This window comes from Theropithecus gelada, chromosome 15, assembly GCF_003255815.1.
Source record: "Theropithecus gelada isolate Dixy chromosome 15, Tgel_1.0, whole genome shotgun sequence".
Taxonomy (NCBI): Eukaryota; Metazoa; Chordata; class Mammalia; order Primates; family Cercopithecidae; genus Theropithecus; species Theropithecus gelada.
In genome coordinates this window covers 101,632,575-101,646,875 of record NC_037683.1, presented here as the reverse complement: position 1 = coordinate 101,646,875, position 14,301 = coordinate 101,632,575, and the positions used below count along the sequence as shown (strand labels likewise).

The window sequence follows — 14,301 nt, the reverse complement described above, 5'->3', positions numbered from 1 at the left end:
TTTTTTTTTTTTTTTTTTTTTTTTTTTTGAGACGAAGTCTCGCTCTGTCGCCCAGGCTGGAGTGCAGTGGCCGGATCTCAGCTCACTGCAAGCTCCGCCTCCCGGGTTCACGCCATTCTCCTGCCTCAGCCTCCCTAGTAGCTGGGATTACAGGTGCCCGCCACCTCGCCCAGCTAGTTTTTTTTTGTATTTTTTAGTAGAGACGGGGTTTCACCGTGTTAACCAGGATGGTCTCGATCTCCTGACCTCGTGATCCGCCCGCCTCGGCCTCCCAAAGTGCTGGGATTACAGGCTTGAGCCACCGCGCCCGGCCCATGTTTAATTATTTAGCTCTCCTAAATTAAATTAAATTAAAACAACTACTCCCATTTATGAGGGCTCCACCCCACCCTCCTGACCTGATCACCTCCCAAAGGCCCTACCTCCTAACACTACCATCACCTGGGGGTTAGGACTTCAACACAGGAATTACACAGGATGGAACCATTCAGACCATGGCAAGTACATAGAATAAAATACACACACAAAGCAAACAGCCAGATAAGATAATTCTGTTTTTGTTTTGTTTTGTTTTGAGACGGAGTCTTGCTCTATCATCCAGGCTGGAGTGCACTGGTGCCATCTCAGCTCACTGCAACTTCCACCTCCCAGGTTCAGGCAATTCTCCCACCTCAGTCTCCTGAGTAGCTGGGACTACAGGTACGTGCCACCATGCCTGGCTTTTTTTTTTTTTTTTTTTAAAGTAGAGAAAGGGTTTCACCATGTTAGCCAGGATGGTCTCAATCTCCTGACCTCATGATCCGCATACCTTGGTCTCCCAAAGTGCTGGGAGTACAGGCGTGAGCCACAGCACCCAGCCTTTTTTCTTTTTTCTTTTTTTTTTTTTTTCCGAGACAAAGTCTAGCTCTTATTGCCCAGGCTGGAGTGCAATAGCGTGATCTCAGCTCACTGCAACCTCCACCTCCCGGGTTCAAGCGATTCTTCTGCCTCTGCCTCCTGAGTAGCTGGGATTACAGGTGCCTGCCACCATGCCCGGATAATTTTTGTATTTTTAGTAGAGACAGGGTTCACCATGTTGGCCAGGCTGGTCTTGAACTGCTGACCTGAGGTAATCCACCCATCTCAGCCTCCCAAAGTGCTGGGATTACAGGCCACAGTGCCCAGCCCAGATAAGATAATTCTTAACAAAAATGCAGGAGAGGGGCCGGGCGCGGTGGCTCAAGCCTGTAATCCCAGCACTTTGGGAGGCCGAGACGGGTGGATCACGAGGTGAGGAGATCGAGACCATCCTGGCTAACACGGTGAAACCCCGTCTCTACTAAGAAATACAAAAAACTAGCCGGGCGAGGTGGCGGGCGCCTGTAGCCCCAGCTACTCGGGAGGCTGAGGCCGGAGAATGGCGTGAACCCGGGAGGCGGAGCTTGCAGTGAGCTGAGATCCGGCCACTGCACTCTAGCCTGGGCTACAGAGCCAGACTCCGTCTCAAAAAAAAAAAAAAAAAAAAAAAAAAAAAAAAAAATGCAGGAGAGAAGGGTAATCCAATTTACCAAATGGCTCAAAGGTTCTAGATAGCTGGCAAAGTGGAGGTGATTAAAACAGAGGCTCTTTTCAATCAAAATTAGCACAGGACACCCTATTGAAAGGATAGGGTTTTAAGGTACCTCCCATGGTGAGTCATCGTGTTTGTAAATTCTGCCTAAGTCAGTCCAGCCCAACAGAGCATAATTCTCCTGACTGGTGAGCTCTGTGTTACCCCTCGTCTTCCTTTCTCTAGGAATGTCTGTGTCTGTGTGTGTGTTTGTGGTGTGTGTAGGTTGTATGTGTGGTGTATATGTGTGTTCTCTCAGTGACTGCCCCTCTCGAGTGCACAGTGACCAACACTTCATGAGTCTCCCCAAGGCCTGCACGCGCTCCTACAGGGATGCCAGTGGCTGGGCCTCTCCTGAGAGAGGGGAGGGCCCCCACCTGCCCCAGGCCTGATGGCTTGTGGAGCACCTTGGGCTTTGATAAAGATGCCCCAGTTGTGGATTGACTGAAATCAGTGGATTGACTTCAACAAATTTAGTGGACAAGACACCTTTGCAGAGCCGTGCTTCTCAGATGTTAGTGCCCAAGGGGCTAACCAGGGAGTCTGGATGAGACGTGGGCCTGGGCGGGGTCACAACGATGCTGCATGTCTTTCAACCCCCACCCCATGGTGCCCACACCACGCTGCCACTGCTTGTCTATGTCCACACGCAGAGTGGCAAGTGTATAAAGATGAAAAGCAATGTGTACACGCAGAAAAAATAAAAAGGTGGTGACTTTAGTGGGACATATAGATGGACTAAAACATCCATCGTGGCTTTCCCTCAGGACGATGGAATTTTTTTCCTGATGTTTGTCCACAGTGAGCACGTATTGCTTCTGGAACACAAGCGGCACAAGGTACTTGTAGAAATAGTCACAAATTACACAGTTCTCGGAGAGAAGGCTGGAATACTTTGCCTTACATCAAGAAAAATTGTTTGGGATGTTTATAATATTAAAGTATGCGTCGGCCAGATGCAGTGGCTCACACCTGTAATCCCAACACGTTGGGAGGCCAAGGTGGGCAGATCACCTGAGGTCAGGAGTTCGAGACCAGTCTGACCAGTATGATGAAACCCCATTTCTACTAAAAATACAAAAATTAGCCGGGCGTGGTGGCGCACGCCTGTAGTCCCAACTACTCGGGAGGCTGAGACAGGAGAATCCCTTGAACCCGGGAGGCAGAGGCTGCAGTGAACCAAGACCGTGCCAGTGCATTCCAGCCTGGGCAACAAGAGTGAAACTCTGTCTCAAAAAAAAAGAAAAAGAAACAGAAAAAAAGAAAATACTATAATTACCAAATACCAAAATACCCCATCTCTGAGTTTTGGAAGAAAACTGAATTCTTACATGACTTACTCGGGGGGGGGGGCGGCAAATAACAATCAGGTTAGCATAAATGCACCCTTAGTCAACCTACAGGGCCCCCAGGAGACTGGGTCTCAGTGGTCAGGGAAGTTAACTGACAGCACAGAGGGTGAGGGAGATTGAAGGGACTAATTAACTAACAGCTTATGTCTGCACGGGTTCACTGAGTGTCACCCACTGGGATTCGTTACTCTGCTATCCCTGGTCATAGTGGTGTCAGCTTTGCTCCAAATTCTCAGCTGAGGAACCCAGCAAGCTGACCGGATCTGCAGGTGAGGACTTGGCCAGAGACGGGTATTGGTATTTTCACAATCCCAGCTGATTGGATAAGAATGAGGCTGGAAAGAAACAGGAAAGACCCGCCAGCAAGAGGCCACAGGGCAGGCTGGGACAGTAATCTGAACCACTGATGGCTTTCCCACCATTAACAACGATTGTAAATGGGCTTTTTGTTTACTTCGATGGATTATTAACTTTTAGGTAACACTGAGGTTTGATCTTGAAGATGTGGAAACACACCCTTGAAAACTTCATTGCTTTCTAGGATATTGCAATGCTGTTACAAATAAGTGTGAAGAAAACAAAGAGAAGAAGAAAATTCCAAGATGACACATAGTTAAAAACTACCACCTGTGACAAATAAAACATATTTAAGCATGGTATTTGTCAAGAGACTCCTTTTCTTCCTACTGGCACTTGGACTGGAATGAGAAAGAAGGCAATAGGCTTGTTTGTTAAAGCACACAGCTTGCAAACTTTATTAAGATAGTTGTGAAAGCATATCATTAAAATAAACAGATCACCAGAAAATGTTATCAATAAATAGATTATTTTACCTGAAGAGACTTGTACAAATAAATGTCTTGCATAGATTTCCAACAGCTCAGGATGAACATATGAGAATCCTTCCTTAAGCACAGGTGGATAAAGGTATGCAAAGAATAACAAAAATAACTGTAATACAAGCAGGCTGCATGATCAGAACAGGGAGTGCATTATTTCCTGAGCAATAGTTGCTTTTGAACACAGCTTAGTGCTTCTGCTCTGAATTACAATATCACACCAACAGAGGAAGGAACCCAGCATACTCCTCTTTGCCCCAGCATCTGTGCTGGAAAAGCAGCACCTGTCCTGGCCCTCTGAGATCCCTCCTACTTCAACCGCAGAAATTCTGGAAGATATCGGCTGCCTCCGCCCAGTCCTGGAAGCAGGCCAGCCCCCGCTCCCGGATCTGCTTCCGCCCTTTGTTGGTGATGACCTCCCCATTTTGTTTCACAATCACAAGCTTGGGGATGGCTGTGACGTTGTACCTCTTCCTCAGCTCACTGCAGGAGAGAAGAGTGGTACCGAAGTTAGCACTTCCACATGCACATCTGAAGAGACAGGCCCCCTCCCTCCAACCTGAAGTACAGCCAACTTCGAGGAAGCCACCGGGTGCCCCACCCCGCCTGCTCCTGCTTTCCCTCCTGCTGGGGTGGGGGCTCCTTTCTTCTTGGTGCTACTATTTCTTTTTCTTTTTTTGAGACGGAGTTTCGCTCTTGTTGCCCAGGCTAGAGTGCAATGGTGTGATCTCAGCTCACTGCAACCTCCACCTCCCACATTCAAGCGATTCTCCTGCCTCAGCCTCCCAAGTAGCTGGGATTATAGGTGTGTGCCACCACGTCCAGCTAATTTTTTGTATTTTTAGTAGAGACGGGGTTTCACCATGTTGGCCAGGCTGGTCTGGAACTCCAGGCCTCAGGTGATCTGCCTGCCTTGGCCTCCCAAAGTGCTGGGATTACAGGCATGAGCCACCACACCCAGACTTGGTGCTACCATTTCTAACCCAGTTCCACCCCAGGGAGCTGCCTGCAGCAGTGAACTCTCCATATCTGTGCTACCCAATCTGGTGGCCACCAGCCACATATGGCTGGGAGAGCTCAGAATGTGGCTAGTGTGCCCGAGGAACTGAAGTTTTCATTTTTAATTTTAATTAATTTTTACTTTAAATTTAAATTGTCACAAGTGGCTAGTGGCTACCAGATTGGATAGTGCAGGTCTGAACCCACAAATAAACCCAGTAATTTTTTATGTCCTCTACATCTCAAGGGGTTGAAAAATATCAGATACATATAATGGTAAAAGTTAAAATTCCAGCCAGGTGTGGTGGCTCACACCTGTAATCCCAGCACTTCAGGAGACTGAGGTGGTGAGGTGGGAGGATGGCTTAAGCCCAAGAGTTCAAGACTAGCCTGGGCAACATAGTGAGACCTTGTCTCTACAAAAGTTAAAAAATTAGCTGGGCGTGGTGGCACGCACCTATAGTCCCAGCCACTCGAAAGGCTGAGGTGGGAGGCTCGCTTGAGCACAGGTCAAGGCTGCAGTGAGCCGTGTTAGTGCCTCTACATTCCAGTCTGGGCGACAGACTCCATTTCTAACAACAAAAAAAAAAGAAAAAAAAAAGTTAAAATTCCATGAGTTCTAAATACATCTAGAGCCTCATTTGACTTTCTACTCTACAAATTCAATGATGCACCAATTGCCATTATAATGATGAGAGGTTTCTTAGATTCATTTTATATCATTTACATTTACGGTATCTATAATCTGATGAGTGGTCTTTTTACAAAATTATTTGTATTCATTTAAGGAAAGGAGCATCTGCCTTCTTGGTTTTGCAATTCTTGGGCTCTTCACTGGGATTACACCCTCAAGAGAGGGCAGCCGAGTGAGATCCCTTTCCTGTTTACCATGGCCAGCTCACGAGGGCCTCACAGGGACAGTAATCAGATTTCCTTGATCTGTCACCCTCAGGATTGTGAACCTGAGTGGAAGGAAAAACCCATTTGAGACTCTCCTATTAGCAAATCTCCCCTTTGACATGTCCATCAAGCTCTTCCTGCCAGTTTCTGGCATCCAGATGAAAAACACACCATCACTCGAGCAGGAAAAGATACAGTGTCCCCTGTGCTCAACAGAGAGAGACTATGCTTTGTTTCCAAACATCTATGAAGCAGTGACAAAATCAATCATGCTCTCAGTCACAAAGGAAGTCTTAACGAATTTCAAGTGGTCAATAACATATAGATCACTTAATGAGACCAAAGGTAATGGAATTGGAAACCAGTAAGAAATCATTTTTGGGGCCGGGAGCGGTGGCTCACGCCTGTAATCCCAGCACTTTGGGAGGCCGAGGTGGGCGGATCATGAGGTCAGGAGTTTGAGACCAGCCTGGCCAGCACGGTGAAACCCTGTCTCTACTAAAAATACAAAAAATTAGCCGGGCATGGTGGCACGCACTTGTGGTCCCAGCTACTGGGGAAGCTGAGACCGGAGAATTGCTTGAACCTGGCAGGCGGAAGTTGCAGTGAGCCAGGATCACGCCACTGCACTCCAGCCTGGGTGACAGAGTGAGACTCCGTCTCAAAAATAAAAATTAAAAAACAAAGATTTCTTTTTTGGTTGTTTTTGTTTTTGTTTTTGTTTTTTGAGATGGAGTCTCACTCTGTCACCCAGGCTGGAGCGCAGTGGCATGATCTCAGCTCACTGCAAGCTCCGCCTCCCAGGTTCACACCATTCTCCTGCTTCAGCCTCCCAAGTAGCTGGGACTACAGGCGCCTGCCACCATGCCTAGCTAATTTTTTTGTAATATTTTAGTAGAGATGGGGTTTCACTGTGTTACCCAGGATGGTCTCAATCTCCTGACCTCGTGATCCACCTGCCTCGGCCTCCCAAAGTGCTGGGATTACAGGCCTGAGCCACCGCACCCAGCCAAAAAGAAATCATTTTTAAGAATGAGTTTTAAAACTAACTATATGTTATATGGGAAACAGCAATGCAGATAACAAAATATTTAAAGCAGAACAATATGGAATATACTACAAATCCCAAGCTGTAAACACAATTAAACACACTTAGGAAGCTGTAGCCTTAAACACGCTTATCCAAAACTTGTATATGGATGACTTATGGATCTAATCCAAGAAACTAGAAAAATAAGGATGGCACAAACACAAAGAAAGTAGAAAGAAGGCAGAATAAGATTGAGAACAAAAATTACTGAAATAATTTTTGTTGGACCAACAAAAACCAACATGGGGTGAGCAATAAAACCTAATCTGGTTCTTAGGAAACACTAACATGTGAAACAAATGTCTACTGAGCCTGGGCGCAGTGGCTCACACCTGTAATTCCAACACTTTGGGAGGTCAAGGTGAGAGCATCACTTGAGCCCAAGAGTTCAAGACATACCTGGGCGACATGACAAGATCCTGTCTCCACAAAATAAAAAAAAATTAACCAAGTGTGGTTGTGCACACCTGTAGTCCCAGCTACTCGGGAAGCTGAGGCAGGAGGATTGCTTGAACCCAGGAGTTCAAGGTTGCAGGGAGCTGTGATCGCACCACTGCACTCCAGCCTGGATGATGGTGCAAGACCCTATCTCTAAAAAACAAATCTACTGAGATTGAGTAAGGAAAAAGAGAGAAGGCACAAGAATATAAAAAATCAGGCCAGCCTGGTCATTACACAGGCCCAGTGTGGACTGAACCTTCTTGAGGGGACACTGGTGGGAGGGTTGTGGCCTTTCTGGGGATGCATGACCCCTGCCAGGAAAGGCCTATTCCCCAAAGAACCAGTGGACACAGCCCCCACCCTGGCAGCTCCGGACCTGCTTCCTGTGGTGTCCAATGACTCACCTGGGGAGGGAAAGGAAAGGTGGGAAAAAATAAACATGTAAACTATTCTCTAAAACCTATCATGCGTAGTGAAAAAAGACACAGCAGAGACCACTCAGTCAAAACTGTATTTGCAGAACTGAGAAAGTCATGTCTCAAACACAGAGCAGATGTGAATTCAGGTCAAACTGCAGGTTTAGGAGACGCCAGCTCCTTCACGAACAGCCATGAGTGCTCACAACAGGGGAGGCTCGTGTGGAACTCGGCTGGATGGAGCCTGCACAGGTCAATGAACAACAGCAGTGGGCATGAAAGATGTGGCAGAGATGTCCCTCTCTAGCACCTTACGAATCCTGCCCAACACCTAAATTTTTTTAGATGGAGTCTCGCTCTTTTGCCCAGGCTTAGTGCAGTGGCGCAATCTCGGCTAACTGCAAGCTACACCTCCCGGGTTCAAGTTTTTTGTATTTTTAATAGAGACAGCGTTTCACTGTGTTAGCCAGGATGGTTTCAATCTCCTGATCTCGTGATCCGCCCGCCTCGGCCTCCCAAAGTGCTGGGATTACAGGCATGAGCCACCGCACCCGGCCGCACAACACCTAAAATTTAAAATGCCTGAGCAATTAGCTTTTCCCAAAGGCATAAAACAAAAATGTGTGGCCAGGTGCAGTGGCCCACACCTGTAATCCTAGCAATTTGGGAGGCCAAGATGGGTGGATCAGCTGAGGTCAGGAGTTCCGAAGTCAGCCTGGTCAACATGGTGAAACCCTGTGTCTACTAAAAATACAAAAATTAGCCGGATGTGGTGGTAGGTGCCTGTAATCCCAGCTACTTGGGAGCCTGAGGCAGGAGAATCCCTTGAACCCGGGAGGCGGAGGTTGCCGTGAGCCAAGACTGCGCCACTGCACTCTAGCCTGGGCAACAAAAGTGAAACTCCATCTCAGAAAAAAAAAAAAAAGGAAAGAAAAAGAAAAAAGTGAAGAAAAGAGAAACAATCAAGTAGCTCTTTGCATAAAGACTACAGCAAAATGGCCAGCAGCCTGATTTAAGCTCTTTATCCAGCAGTTTTGGCAAATGGGTTATTTCAGCATCTGTACTTTGAGCAGTGGGACAGGGAAGGGCTGCACACGTCACTTCCAGAAGGGAAAGCAGACTGCCCGGCTGGGGCCAGACCAGGTGGGACTCTGTCATCCCAGGAACCTGGAACCTCCTCCCCAAGGTCATGAGGACTCCTTGGAGGGCTGCTGCAGGTGGGTCGTGAAGGGGATGGGATGCCAGCAGCAGCAGCAGTATCTCACCTACAGATTTCTGAGCACCCCCAGGTTCCACAGCGTCTGCACTCCTGACAGATTCCCAAGTGACACGGGTCCATGCACCAGCCTTTGACCAGCACTGTCGGGAACAATGTGGGGTCCCAGGAGCGGCAACACCAATATCACCCGGAAACTCATCAGAAACGCAGTCTCCCCACCCCTGATGCTGGGGCGGTGCCCGACATCCGGTGGTTTATGCTCGCTCAAGTTGCCCAGCCCCGCGGCTGTCTTCCAGGGCTTTCTGCATTCCCTGCACCAACTGGGAGGAGGTAGGAGAGAGCGAGCGGAGAGGAGGCTGGGCACGGTGCCCCTGACAGCACGGGAGGTACAGGCCTATGGTTTGCTGCGCTCAGCATCTGTGACCCTCCTTGGGAAACCATGTCTCCTTCATTTTCTGGCATGAACTGGCTGTGTGTCATGGGCAAGCTAGTCAACCTCCTGCACCTCGGGTTCCTCAGCTGCACCACGGGAATAACAGAACCCACCTCTGGAGTTGCTGTGAGGATTAAATAAATAGCTTGATGAAGAATGAGGCTTGGCACATAATAAGTACTTGATAAATGCTAGCTCTTCTCACTGCGTGGGAAAGGCCCACCTCCAGTTCCACCTGGGCCGACTGCGCAGTCGGCATATCTATCTGGCGGCCCCTGGTTACACTTCCTAGTACAGAAATGGGGAACTAGCCGAATCAGAATCAGCGAGGCTTGGTGTGGCACTTGGCTGTGTGCTGGGAAAGAGGAAGGTATGTGCAGTCTGAGACACAGCAGCCATTCTACCAGCGGGAGGAGACACAGGATTTGCCAGGCAGCCACTGCCTGTAGCCTGAGCAAGGGGCAGACATTGCAAAAGACAAGCCACAAAGCGTCATCCTCAGTGGCCTCCAACTTTCCCTTGAAACCATCTTCTGGCTGATGGGTGTTTCATTAAAGCCAGCCCAGAACCTTTACTGTTTAAGCTCTTTGAGTTGTTCTCATTGTTGTTGTTTTAATCACTTGCAACATTAAATCAAGCTCTGACACAGTCAGGGGGATGCAGAGCAGGCTGGGCTTTGAGGAATGAGGGAGGCTTGAGGTAGTCATTTCACTGATATTCCAAGAGACACTCAGTACCAGCCCTCAAATTCCCAGGCCGGCAGCCTCTGCCTGGGGACAGATGTAACCTTGGAGCTGCCATGAAAGGCAAAGAACCACACTTTTTCCCTAATGTCATCTCAGTCCCCTCTGGGCCCTGAGCTGTGTCCACAGAGAAAAGAACTTGTTTCTGGAGGAGAGAACGTTGTCATGGTAATAACTTAGGACTTCAAGCCTTTGGGGAAAATCCAAGAGCCCGGTTCCTCCTTGTCCTCAGCGCTGCTGCAACCAACGTTGGTCCCTGCCCTCAACGAACACAGCCACATCCTTGTGGCTGGCATAAACCACACTTCTGGGTTGCCATAGCAACTCCTGACTCTAGTCTGTGTTATCTCAGCCAGGAGCAGGCTGTGGCCAAGCAAATCTCTCTGCAGAACTGTCTTTTGCTCACTTGCTCCAACCACTCACCAAACACACTCCCTGGGGATGCCAGGCACTGAACCATGTCTGGCTCCGTCCACTGGGCAGTGGAAACTCAGGAAACCCCCGGAGAGTTGGAGCAAGAGCCAATCAGATGGGAACACCAAGGCCCTGCAGACCTCTTAGGGGAATATTCTAAAGCTCCAGAACCTGAGTGAAGGAAACAGAAATGAGTAGAAAGACAGAGAAGGATCTGAGAGCTGCAAAATCAGTGGATTCAGAGGCTGTGTTGAGACCAGAGGGCCCAGGAGGCAGTGGGAACACAGAGCTGGAGAGGGTCAAGGGATGGAAAGGCAGAGTCAGGAATCGTTGGCACAAGCACTGATTCTTCCCCCACTGAGCCATTCCCTACCCGAGAAATGAAGCCCTTTTTTTCAGCCAGTTTTTCCTTTTCCATCAGATCTAAACTTGTGGGCCTGGAAGTTGAGGCGCACTGCACCACCAGCCATGGCCAGGAGGCAGTGTTGAGAGCCTGAGCAGGCAGGAGGAACGGACAGCCTCCTCCAGTGCTCTTTGGGGTCCACTGACGTTCCGGAGGCCAAGTAGGGATGACAGCTGTTATGAGACAATCATTATAATAAAATCATATAAAATCACCATGGATCATGTCTTTCGTGAACAGCAGCATGTAATGGGAATTCCTGCTGGTGAATCTAGAACTTGTTACTTCATTCTTGGACAAATAATGAGTTTTACTCATAAACCCAGTAATGCAGGGAAGAAAGACAGGGCAGGATGGAATCTCATCCTGAAACATGCCTCCAGGGCATGCTGGCATGTGTCACCGCAGCTGTCCCCACATTAAGGCTTGGCACCTCCTCCTAGCCCACCTGCACTGGGGCACTTAGGGAACTGCTAGCCCCGGCCACACACCCGCATCTCTGCTTTCAGGGACGTTAGTAAACAGCTGCCTCTCTGGGGGCTGAAGGCAGTCGTCACTGCTGTGTTGAGTGTATGGTGCAGGGTACACTGAAAAGCTGAGATCTACACAGCTTAGGGGACAAGGTGAGGGCTCCAGGCCTCCTCTCCCTGCAGGTACATCTGCCTCCAGCCACGCCAAGAGTAACTCCCAAGGGTGCCATTCTGTGATCTCTCTGGAAGCAGCCATTTTTCTTCTCCTCCCTTGACTCAGGTGATTTACCAGGAATTCAGTGGAAGGAGGGTGATGAGCTCAGGCCTCTGAGGAAAGGAAGCACGAGGCCCTTGTGACCCTGTACCTGCCAAGAGGAGTTCCCATAATGCCACCCACCTGGGCCCCACCTCTCCACAGCACCAACCACAAAGTATTGTGTTCTGCACACATTAGCAACTTCCCAAAATGCCCCTGAAGCCTTTGTGCATTTCTTTGTGCTTCTTGGCGGTGGCTATTTCCATTTTCCTCATGATCTGATTCCACAAATCCAGAATAGGATAAGCAGAATTTAGGGCATAGCTCCAACAATTCCCACAGAATATCCCACTTCCTAGCTTACACATGACAACAGGGTTAAGGAAGTTCAGTGTGGAAAGGGGTAGGGACAAACAGCTAAGTTTACAAAAAGAAAAATCCCTCCCAGGCCAATCAGGCTGAGAAGATTGGAGCGCACCACTGACCCACGTCAGGCAGCTCACTGCCTCCAGCTGGAGCTCACAGGCTTGACCAGAGCATCAGAAACAGAAGAGCGGTGTGCATGGACGAGGCCTGCTTTAAACCTAAGTCTGGACTCTTACACCATAGGAGACCACAGGAGACCCACCCCAAAAGCAGAACAATCAATCCCCATATGCCCCTCTCTGCCAATCCCTACCCACTCCTTTCCAACAGCTAGAGTAATAAAGTTTACAGTAATGAGTTTTATGCCTCTCTAGTGATGAAATTCCATCAGCGTCGATAAAAATGAAACCGCAAAGGTGGCCAGCACCTGAGTTCCTGCCAGCCCTGGAGTCCCCGTCCCTCCCTCCCAGCACACCAACCACGGCCTGCACTGTGGGTGCCTGTCACAGAGCTGATGTCCTCGCAGGTCATCCCTCATCCCTGCATCCAGACACCAGGTCGTGTCCCTGTGCTTCCTGCCCACTAACTGGGAGGATGACGCAGCGGCGCCCGGAGTTCAGGGCTGACTGGGCCGGCGGTTCCCGGAGCCGAGCCACGAACCTACAGCATCAACACCACTGCGAGCTCCTTCGCAATGCAGATTCCCGCAGCTCCAGACCCTAAGCAGAAATGGGCCCGCGTCCATGCTCCACGAGCCCCGTGGGGGTGTCGATGCCCTGGCTTTTCGAATCTGGTCTGCACCCTCCCTGGTCTCCAAGGGAGGCTGAAACTGAGACTGAGGGTGATTTACCCGAGTCCGGATGTGAACGAAGAGACGGGGAGGTGGTGGGGGAGAGGGGCGTCATAAAGAGCTCCCCAGTGCAGAGTGGGAGGCCTGGGGGAAGATGGGGGCGACGCGCCCGGAGGCCCCCGCCCCGCAGGACCCCCACTCACTGCCGGTAGGGGTCATGGAAGGGCAGCGCCAGCCAGGTGCCATGCAGCTCGCGCATGAAGTTCAGCATCTCCTGGGAGCTGTCGTCGGCTGACACGAAGACTACTTCGAAAGGCGCAGGCCGCCGCGCCGCGGCCACCAGCGCCGTGTAGAAGTCGCAGAGCAGCTGCGTGAAGTCGCGGCTCGGCCCGCACCGGGCCGCCGCGAAGTACAGTGCCACCACCTTGTTCTGTAGCGCCGCCTCGGCCTCCACCGCCGCGCCCTTACGGGTCACCAGGTGCCGCCCGCCCAGAATGTCAACCATGGCGCGGACGCGCAGCCACCTGAGGCCCGAGAACACCTGCAGGAGGATGATCACTTGCGGGAAGGAGGCGGCGAGCGCCGCGGTGCCCCGCCACTGTCCGCACCGACGGGCGCTGGACTTCTCAAGACCTGCCCGAGATGCGCCCACACCTCGGGCCCGGCCTCGCCCGTAGCTGGGGCAAGAGTGTCAGCGCTGACAATGAGACACTCAGACACCGGAGACGCCAGATGTCTGGGCGACAGCGTGGCACCCGCCTCTGGGAGCCGAGCCAGCCGGGCAACCTCAAGCCCTCAGGTCTCCGCACCCTCCCCCCACTGCGCCACGCACACATCCCGTACGCTCCACCCACTGCGCCCCGCCCACATCCCGCACCGTCCCCCACTGCGCCTCGCCCCGCATCCCCACACTTTCCCCCCACTGCGCCCTGCCCACATCCCTGCACTCTCCACCCACTGCGCCCCGCCCACATCTCCGCACCCTCTCCCATTGAGCCCTGCCCGCATCCACACTGCGCCCGGCCCCCATCCCTGCGCTTTCCACCCACTGCGCCCCGCCCACATCTCCGCACCCTCCCCCACCGGACCCCACCCACATCCCCGCACTCTCCTTTAGCTGGGCCTCGCCCACATCCCCACACTCACTCCTCACTGAGCCCCTCTTACACTCCCGCTCCCTCCCCGCACTGCGCCCCGCCCACACTCCCGCGCCCTCCCCCTGTGCCCCACCGACATCCCGCGCCCCCGCCCCCATTCCGACTGCGGCCCGCCCACATTCCCGCGCCCTCTCCCACTGGTTGCCCAGCCCACAGCCCGCACTCTTCCTCCACTGAGCCCCGCCCACATTCCCGCACCCTCCCCTCACTGCGCCCCGCCCACACTCCCGCACTCTCGCTCCACTACGCGCCCCCCGCACACATCCCGCGCCCCCGCCCCCATCCCCACTGCGCCCCGCCCACACTCCCGCGCCCTCCCGCCCCTGGGCTCTCCCTTCATGGGCTCTCTTCCCAGCGCGTCTACACTTTCTCCGGACGCAGCGCCCCGCCCTCCGTCCCGCCCCACCTACTGCCTCTTGCGCCTC

At 51.5% G+C, this 14,301-nt stretch overlaps 1 protein-coding gene across 2 annotated transcripts in view; it reads right to left on the bottom strand.

Moving 5' to 3' along the window:
- NXNL2 (nucleoredoxin like 2) overlaps positions 1 to 13,926 on the bottom strand; it is a 50,702-nt gene extending 36,776 nt beyond the window's left edge. The window contains exons 1-3 of one of the 2 annotated variants that reach the window (XM_025360205.1): positions 13,906 to 13,926; positions 12,923 to 13,538; positions 3,672 to 4,262 (exon numbers count right to left, since the gene is read on the bottom strand). In XM_025360205.1, coding sequence (XP_025215990.1) covers positions 4,094 to 4,262; positions 12,923 to 13,224 — 471 coding nt within the window. In that variant the 5' untranslated portion in view covers positions 13,225 to 13,538; positions 13,906 to 13,926 and the 3' untranslated portion in view covers positions 3,672 to 4,093. Of the gene's footprint in view, positions 1 to 3,671; positions 4,263 to 12,922; positions 13,539 to 13,905 lie in introns of those variants that run through there. The other variant, XM_025360206.1, reaches the window with a different exon arrangement.
- Positions 13,927 to 14,301: the final 375 nt, after the last annotated feature.